The following is a 9,827-nucleotide window of genomic DNA, read 5'->3' as shown; positions in this document are numbered from 1 at the left end:
ATTTGTGTGAGAAAGTAGGTTCATTCATTCTCTGTAAGTGGATTAGCGCCGTTCGGGTGAGTGAGGAGGATGAATTTCGTTTTCGTCAACGTCGATAGACCTTCCAGGGGCGAAACTAGTTTTGACAGTACCCGTGACAACTAAGTTGCTGTAATCCGTTCCTCTCTGACCGTTTACTGGAAGGGGTGGGGGGGGGGGGGGTATGTGGAGTACGAGGACTTAATTTTTCCCCGATTTGCTTTCATTTGCTTGGCTACCATTACGGTAATCCGATCGCAATCAGCCTGTACGTCTAGCGCACGCCATTCACGGTTGGACAAATCTGTTGGATCGAAGATCTTGTGCAGTTGGTCACGGTTACATGTCAAAGAAATAGAAACACACACACAGCGCAGGGGTAAGGGAGGAATGGAAATGTTCGACGCATTCCAATCCGGGCCACTCGTAAGTAGAATTCGATGTTTTGCCATTTTTCATAGTCCACCGAACGGACTGCGAATGCTTATAGATGATGTCGTGGAAGGTTCCCGGTGGCAACGGGCGCGATGGATGGAGTTTCTAGCCTTTATTGTGGAGGCGGGATTTAATGCTGTTTGCTGCACATCGCGTTAGGCGCTTGATTGAGATTCAATCATATTACGCGTGGTAGAGTTCGTCGTTGGGTGAACTTTCTATTATTCTCTTCCAGGAATGGTAGTCGCGCCCTAGTGTCATTTTCTACTTTTCGTTTTATTGATAAATTCCTTAAGAAATTTGAGCTTTTGGGAAAAATATGGTGTTTAGTTTTTACTCTTCGTTCCTCCTATGTTGTCCCTATTTTCAGCGCTTTTTCAATGACGCTGTTGGTCTGGATTGTAGATGAGGCTGGTGTGCCTCTAATCCAATTAAATTTTATTAAACCACACTGAATTGAGAACATAATGTTCCCCTGGATTTACATAAAATCCAATCGTTCTTGTTTTTCCAGAGTCGTGGATTATACAGCATTCACTAATTTCTCTTTTGTAGAGTTCGAAATAGTATATTCTTTGACTATGATGAATTGGAAATAATTATAAAGGTTATTGTCGTTGAAATCGTCTTGACGAGAGCTCTTGTGTTTTATTACGACCGCACAAATGAGCAGACTTTTCAACAAGATGACTCAATATTAAGGCTCTAAAAGACTTGTGTCTATCACGTCTGATTGAAAACTACTTTCCTTTCAGCTAATAAAACGTACATAAGTGTGACCGTCAGAAATGAGCGTCACCTATCTACACAAAGTCTATTGAAAGCCTTAGATGCGTATTTGATGACATATGATGGAGACATTTTGAGTGCGTATTTGCGATATTACTTTAACTGCTGGCATTTTAACAGCCGATCTACCTCTACTTGTTCTCATGCTCATACAGAAGTCCATCTCGTCAACAAATAGCACATTTTTATCAGAAATATACCCGGTCAACGCAAATTGATGCGTGCGATATATGTCACATTTCGTACGAGATCGAAGTCTTTTGGATCTCAGCCGTCGGTGATGCCCATAGTATGCACGATTCCCCTGCACGATGCGTCTCCGGATTACGCTGCTGATGTCGTTGCCCGAAGAACAGACTGCCCCAAGATAGCTAAATATAGCTAGTTTTCTCAAAAAAAGAAAGAAAGTTTACGCCATATCCTTGTTTGTATTTATCATAAGTAGTAGTGGTAGCAGTAGTATAGGTTATGTAAAATTTATGCATTGTGTGTGTGTGTGTGTGTGTGTGTGTGTGTGTGTGTGTGTGTGTTGTGTGTGTTTTGAACTGCAACTTTCTACAGGGGTTTCGACGGCTGGTTCTGTTCTAGTTGTATGTCTAGTCCTTTTCTACTTACGTTGAATTCACGAGCTCCTGCTAATGCATTGTGTCTTGAGTTGGAGATAAAAGCGAAGAAAGAGGGAGAAAGCGAAAGAGAAAGATATCTAGAGACACAGTGAGACAGAGAGGAAACCACACCGAACCACAACGCGCACTAATTGCATCATCTTAAGGACATCCTGCAGAAAACCAAGGACAAGAGTCGGTTGGTGTATTTGAGGAACAAACAAAAGTAAGCAGTGAGAAGGTAGTTAGCGTATCTTTTTGCTGATCTGCTCGATCAGGGCGTCGACCCGTTCGCTTTTGCCCTTGAAGTTCTTTGGATGAGGTCCAATCATCTGCACAAACTGTGGCACATCTGGGGACACCTGTAAAAAAAGAAGCGAGAGAAAGATAAAGAGAGAGAGAGAGAGTGAAAGAGAAAGAGAGAGCGCAAGAGAAAGAGAGAGAATGAGATAATGTGGAGCCTAAGACACAACCAGACAGACACACACGCACGCACACACACATGCACTTACCTGCACAAATTTAGCGAGCGCTTTCATCGTGCGGAAGAGATGCTCCTCGGTTGGCGAGCTGTTGAAGAACTGCAGAAGCGCCATGGAGATCTCGACCGCGACGTCATCGAACACGACCGTTTTCACCTCCTTGCAGGCGATGTTATGCACCAGTGCGGTCCCGATATCCTGCAACCGAGGGCAGGTGGCCAGCAGACAGTGGACCGCTACCTTGGTCGTCGCCCGGATGTTGGACGTGGTTAGCCCATTGTAGCTCCACTCGGAGATGTACAGCAGCCACTCCGATGCGTTGTTATTCTCAAACAGGTTGCACATCTGTGGATAAGTGGGTGCATGTGGAAACGAATTGATTACAATACACAAAATTGCTGTAGCACCTTTCTCCACGGGCCCTCCGGACTACCTACAAATAATGCGATCGATTGCTGCTCCTCCGGCGGATGCCGATCAATGTCCTGCGCAAAGTTCATCAGCACGTGCTCCTTGCGGTCCTGGTGGAGCAGCAGAATGATGTCCTCCTTCAGCGCGCAATTCGCCAGCGCCCGCAGCAGATGCACACGCACATCGGTCGAGAAACACTGCTGGTCCCGGAAAATGCGGCCGACAAACACCAGGAAGCAGTCGCCGAACGTCCAGGCGCCCTCTCCGAGCAGCAGGTACTGGTGCAGCTGATCGACCGCCTCCTGCTCGTCCTCCGATAGCTTCCCGTCGACAAAGTCGACCAGCCGCTCCAGCTCTAGTTTTGACTGTGTGGCCAAAAGAGAATCCGACATTATTGTGACACGTTTGCCTGTGTGTGTATGTTTTGGAAAGCTGACTTACGTCGACATCGGTAAAGATGATCGGTGGCTCCCGGTTGCGCTTGCGCTCCTCCTCTGCCAAGCGTTCCGCTTCCTCCTCCTCGAGGACTTTCTGTGAGGGTAGCAGCGGGGTGGCGGCTGGAGCCGTACCGTTCGTGCCGGCGTTGCCATTTGTGCTAGCGTCCGCGTCCGCTTCCGTGTCAGACATATTTGTGTGATGGTGCGGGGGTTAGGGAAAGTTAGGGGCTGTAATGACACATACACAAAAAGTCACACATATTTGAGTATTGGAATTTCAGCAGTTTGATCGCGTTGTGCTGGATTTGATGGATTCGCGTTTATTGAAGGATTTTATTTAAAAAAAATGAATTATTTTTAACGAGCTAGGATTCCTGTCACAGTGTAAGCTGAAATACGCATAGTTTGTAATGAAATCCAAATGCTAAGACTCTTTCACCACGTCATTACAAATCACAATGAATGTGAATGTGAATGTGTGTTCATGTGTTTGTGTGTGTGGGAAAGAGAGAGAGAGAAGGAATGAGATATAGGGGGGAGGGAGGTGTTCCCTACATATGCTTTCTCGCGTCTCAGCTACCGGCATATGCAGGACAGGGAACACGACGGTTGATGACGATTCGCCTCTCGCACTAGGTGCACGGGGCTGATGTGCGCCTATTTATAGCCTTCCGTTCAAATGCTCTGCCATGCACACAGAGCACGGTGTGTCTCCTGCACACTGGGGCCAAACACCACCATTACTACGAGAAAAGGGCACACCGCAAATGCACCGTGCGCACTTCCGCAATGCTTTTTCGCACGCACACGCACTCACACACGACTTTTTGAAGAAAAAATCTTATCCCATCATCAGAATATTCTTGGTGGTGCAGGAAAAAGTTGGTGGTAGTCCCCACCCGAACTGTTGATTCATGCGCGCCACTCTGAAACAGTTTACGAAGTTATCTCCCCTCCCTTATCATCTATTTATAGGACCGTGTGCGTGTCGAAAGGGATGGGAGCAGAAATTCACACGACATTTTGATTAGACATTTCCGTCTCCTTCTTTCCTCCCACACACAATTACACACACAAACGTGGTTGAGGGGGCCGGTGGATTGAATGTTGATTGCTGCTTGGCTCCAGGATGGATAAAACGCTTACCTGGTTGTTGTGGGGGATCTGTCTGGTAGGATATCTCACCCAAGCTGCTGGTTGTGCAACTCAAAATGAACGCTGGAACGCTGGCACGATCTCTGCAAGAATGGCAAGTCAGCACTGGTGTAGGACTATCCCCGAAAACTCGCCAGGGAGTCACTGTCACACACTTACCCAGAGTACACAAATGAGCAGGGAGTAGACGGGAAACTGCGCGACGGAATACTCACAATACCACCGTGTGTGTGTTTCAAATATACGGCGACAACACAATCCAACCAGTGTCGCTACTGTTCTGCTACTGAGCTGCGCCGAGCACGTGCGCGTTGGCCGATTTTCCCATGCAACGTATTTTTCCTCCTAATTTCGCGGGGAGACAGAAAGAGAGACACTCCTGTAGCGCTCTCCCCTAAAATGCCCGAAAATTTAGAATTAAAAGCAGTGCTCTCCAACCTTTTTAGGATCGCGTACCACTTGGCTTAGAAAATGCATACATATACCGCGACCCACATCAATCATGCACATAAAAATGAACGAAAAATGTGCTTTACATGTGGAGTTTTTTATTCGGTTTATGACAAATAACGCTTTATTGATGACTTCAGTTCACAACATGTTAATCGCTTCGCGGTCCGAATTCAACTCCTCGCGCTTAACCCGCGCTCCCAATTTTAACGCTGCGCGTTCTCTCTCTCGCAACTCGTTCCTAGTTCGCTCTCGTTCTCCTGATCTCGTTACCGTTATTTCTCTCTCCCTACCACTAGCGCTTTTCCTTTCTTACATACATTATAGTAAGTAAGCGTCCTCGGTCGATGGGGTGCATCTTGGACCGCAACGCGCCGGATGAGGTGCTTTACAACGCCACAGCTTTTAGGGCGACTCAATAAGGTAGGGAAGGGCTAGGTGAGGAATGGCTCGCAGCTGATACAATGCTTAAAGCCTTTTGTTTATGTAGAAGAGCGCAGAGAGCACGAACTACAACTCGGCTCGGAGTAGAGATGGGTGTCAGATTTTAATAGGAGGATTTAAAATGGACAGTTTTATTTCGGTTCTTGACAGCGTGCCGGCTGGCATGACATGGCACGGCATGGCTTAAACTTTGTCCTTATTTTGTGATCTTCTCACGTGGTGAGATGGTAGGAATGAAAAGTGGAAACAAAATTAGCACTTGTGATTAGAAGGCACAAATTCCTCTCGGGAGTGTAATGAAAGCATTGGTAGTTGGGGTTTAAACAAAAAATATCATTGGGTACTTTTATTACCTTATTAACTTTTTTAAATATTTTACCCAAATGGCTATTCCTTAGCTTTGATGCATTTTAGTTGGAATCCCTCCACTTTACTTATTTTATCTACAATTCACCAATCCTCAGGTCCGTTTTCTGTTCTGTTCTGTTCTGTCCGAAAAATAGGATTCAAATCAAGCGAAACAAAATTTCGTCCATTTAACGCTCATCTTATAGGGTGTGAACACTTCCCTTTCTTTATCCACCATTCTTTCTGTACGATCGGTAAACCCACACATTCACCAAAGATTAAAGCCATTCACGCCAACCTTAATATCATTAAAACGCCACGTAATGAGAAATTGTACCCTCATTTAGGGGCGCAATTTACCCATTTATTAGCTGCTGAACTAGGAGTCTCCTTTTTTTTGTCTTCGGTGAAGCGTTGGAACGTTAACTAAATATTCATTCTTCTTCTTCTTTGGCTCAACAACCGATGTCGGTCAAGGCCTGCCTGTACCCACTTGTGGGCTAGGCTTTCAGTGACTAATTGATTCCCCCCATAGCAGGATAGTCAGTCCTACGTATGGCGGCGCGGTCTATTTGGAGATTGAACCCATGACGGGCATGTTGTTAAGTCGTACGAGTTGACGAATGTACTACGAGACCGGCTCAAATATTCAATATTCTATAATGAATAATAAATTAAAAAATTAATGAATATATAAATATTCATTAGATCTTGCCAAAAGCGGCAACGAATCGTAAGCAAATTATTTGAGAACCCTTAGCGATGGATGGACCGGGCTGTCCGGGATAGCCGAATCGTGCTGGGATGTGGTAGGAAATTTGAAACGTAAAATAAACGCATGCTGTACGGGTCAAAGTTTGGTCTGACATTGATTAGGGTAACATTACGCAAAAGGTACATTGAGGAGCTGTTTTCTACAGGTAACAGCCGCTAATGAGCGATTGATTTAAGTGTGAATTGTGGTATGAACAGGGCAGTGCCGCAACAGTAGTCGAACCTGATTTTTGTGATAAAAACGTCCTTCCTGTAACTGCAAGAAGATTCATCGTTACACGGATTTTCCATTTCCTGGGTGGCAATGTGTGAATGTTGGCCATACTGTTGTGAATGTGTATCATTTGCAAAGACATTCTGAAGTGACCTCCATTTTTCCCACCAATTTGTGTGAGAAAGTAGGTTCATTCATTCTCTGTAAGTGGATTAGCGCCGTTCGGGTGAGTGAGGAGGATGAATTTCGTTTTCGTCAACGTCGATAGACCTTCCAGGGGCGAAACTAGTTTTGACAGTACCCGTGACAACTAAGTTGCTGTAATCCGTTCCTCTCTGACCGTTTACTGGAAGGGGTGGGGGAGGGGGGGTATGTGGAGTACGAGGACTTAATTTTTCCCCGATTTGCTTTCATTTGCTTGGCTACCATTACGGTAATCCGATCGCAATCAGCCTGTACGTCTAGCGCACGCCATTCACGGTTGGACAAATCTGTTGGATCGAAGATCTTGTGCAGTTGGTCACGGTTACATGTCAAAGAAATAGAAACACACACACACAGCGTAGGGGTAAGGGAGGAATGGAAATGTTCGACGCATTCCGATCCGGGCCACTCGTAAGTAGAATTCGATGTTTTGCCATTTTTCATAGTCCACCGAACGGACAGCAAATGCTTATAGATGATGTCGTGGAAGGTTCCCGGTGACAACAGGCGCGATGGATGGAGTTTCTAGCCTTTATTGTGGAGGCGGGATTTAATGCTGTTTGCTGCACATCGCGTTAGGCGCTTGATTGAGATTCAATCATATTACGCGTGGTAGAGTTCGTCGTTGGGTGAACTTTCTATTATTCTCTTCCAGGAATGGTAGTCGCGCCCTGGTGTCATTTTCCGCTTTTCGTTTTATTGATAAATTCCTTAAGAAATTTGAGCTTTTGGGAAAAATATGGTGTTTAGTTTTTACTCTTCGTTCCTCCTATGTTGTCCCTATTTTCAGCGCTTTTTCAATGACGCTGTTGGTCTGGATTGTAGATGAGGCTGGTGTGCCTCCAATCCAATTAAATTTTATTAAACCACACTGAATGGAGAACATAATGTTCCGCTGGATTTACATAAAATCCAATCGTTCTTGTTTTTCCAGAGTCGTGGATTATACAGCATTCACTAATTTCTCTTTTGTATAGTTCGAAATAGTATATTCTTTGACTATGATGAATTGGAAATAATTATAAAGGTTATTGTCGTTGAAATCGTCTTGACGAGAGCTCTTGTGTTTTATTACGACCGCACAAATGAGCAGACTTTTCAACAAGATGACTCAATATTAAGGCTCTAAAAGACTTGTGTCTATCACGTCTGATTGAAAACTACTTTCCTTTCAGCTAATAAAATCAAAATGTAATAAAACGTACATAAGTGTGACCGTCAGAAATGAGCGTCACCTATCTACTCAAAGTCTATTGAAAGCCTTAGCCTGTAACCGCTGCTTTGAAGTGGTCAAGCACCGGAGTAGAAACTGCTTCATCTGTTTGGTCGATGCTTCTGCTGCGGGCAATCCGCTTCTCACGCTGGTTGCGGTTGTAGCAAATCTTCGACATTCTTTTTGATTAGCTTTTTATGACTTACCATCATCTGCTTCGCCATCAGCAGCCAGTTGTAACAAATTGCCGTTCACATTCGACGGAATCTCGGTCAAGGTTCCTCCGAAGCAGTGGAGATGGATACGGGTACTGGAATATGTCACCACGGACAATAGGTTTGCAACCGATTTTCACCAGATTCTGTCGTCAATTTTATACGTCCAGACGTTGGAAATGTGCCCGAAGGGACGGTGAATGAAATCATAAGTTTTTGCGATGGAATGAACGTGAAAAGTCGGGAGAAAAGGGATACAAAGTATAAACTCGTTGCTCTAGAGGTACTCAATGTTGTAAGACAAGGGGAAAGAAAAGAGAGAGAAAAAAAGTTAAGCTACTACCAGTGAACGATGAAGAAACACCAAGCAACTCCGTAATAGTTGGTTGGTTTCTTTGAGCGTCAGAGTTATCGTCATCATCATCATCGTTGCCGTCATCTATGTCAGGATTGACTTTTAGCAGCATCATGAACGCCATCGCTAGATGTCAAAGAACAGATTATATCCCCTTTCCTTGTGAGCCACCTCCCCATCCAAACCGCAGCTCGATCCTACGGGAACAGTCTACTGAGCTCGAATTTGTAACGACGAATTGGTGAGCCGGGATTAACAGAGTGGCGTGGTTAGTTTTTTCGACCATATTGAAACCGTCCGTTCATGTACTAGCAGCGTTCAGCGAACCTAGGACCAGATAGCAACTATTAATCATAATAGTGACGGTCGGGTGGAGGCGCCTGGTACAGCGTGCACCAAAAGGGGGCCCAATGGAAACGGTCCAATATCTAGTTGAAATTTGGAATCGATTCGCCATCGGCATGCCACGCTGATGGTACAATGTCAGCACTCTTTGAGCTGACAATCTGGGGCTAGGTCGACAGTGTGGCAAGGCAGCAAAAATTTAAAATAAACGAGCGTTTGTTTTTCTGCCCGCGAAAAAACAGAAACCACTGCGGTGTTGGGGTGCGGGTTGAACCGGGAACGATATCTGCCACTCAGTGTTTGATCATAAGGTTGGACAACAAAGAAGCAGCGGTAAGCTGAGTCGTTGATCCTGCTGGACAAATTACGGGTTTCGATAAAAGAGTGTGATTTATATGCGGCATAGTTACGTTTCTTTTGGCAGCATTGGAGAGCATTGGATGGCAAGCTTTTGTTTGTATTCGATCAGGTTTGATAGTACAGAGCTGAGGGCGAGTGAGAGCTCTTGTAATTTTAGTTCCATCGGTTAGAATGGGCTAGAGAAGCTCATTCTCTAGTTCGTAAAGTAAAAACGAAAAATATGGTGCTTCTTTCTGTCCAAAACTTGTAACAATCGGCTGATAGTAGAATGTTTATAAAACCACAAAATAAACCTAGAAATGGCTGTTTGAATTGTTGAAAATGCCAACCTCTTGTTCTCGCTAAACAAAGCCACCATTTGTTCGCACTTTTCTTGGTGGTGCTAAAAACTTAGCTCAGAAAGCTTCTTGGCGATTGCCCGTGCCCGTCCGTCTCTTTAGCGCCGCTATCATTAGTGTTTCTTGCGATAAGCTTTTCTACAGTGGATAATTACACTCATTACTCTCCCGTAGCTCCAGTAGTGTCTCTTCCTTCTTTGCCCGGTTCGCTATTTTATTCGAACATTTCCGGGTA

The 9,827-nt window shown here is 44.9% G+C and overlaps 1 protein-coding gene across 1 annotated transcript; it reads right to left on the bottom strand.

Moving 5' to 3' along the window:
• Nucleotides 1-1,650: 1,650 nt before the first annotated feature.
• LOC120958536 (uncharacterized) lies at nt 1,651-4,935 on the bottom strand. Its single transcript, XM_040381408.2, has 7 exons — nt 4,789-4,935; nt 4,492-4,726; nt 4,324-4,415; nt 3,182-3,405; nt 2,767-3,105; nt 2,360-2,674; nt 1,651-2,209 (listed from the first exon to the last, which is right to left on the bottom strand). The coding sequence occupies exons 4-7, from the start codon at nt 3,365-3,367 to the stop codon at nt 2,093-2,095; spliced, it is 957 nt and encodes a 318-aa protein (XP_040237342.2). The 5' UTR covers nt 3,368-3,405; nt 4,324-4,415; nt 4,492-4,726; nt 4,789-4,935; the 3' UTR covers nt 1,651-2,092.
• Between the last annotated feature and the right edge of the window lie 4,892 nt (nt 4,936-9,827).

The sequence above is a fragment of the Anopheles coluzzii genome, chromosome 3 (genome assembly GCF_943734685.1).
Source record: "Anopheles coluzzii chromosome 3, AcolN3, whole genome shotgun sequence".
In the NCBI taxonomy this organism is placed as follows: domain Eukaryota; kingdom Metazoa; phylum Arthropoda; class Insecta; order Diptera; family Culicidae; genus Anopheles; species Anopheles coluzzii.
This window is presented reverse-complemented; position numbering and strand designations above follow the sequence as displayed.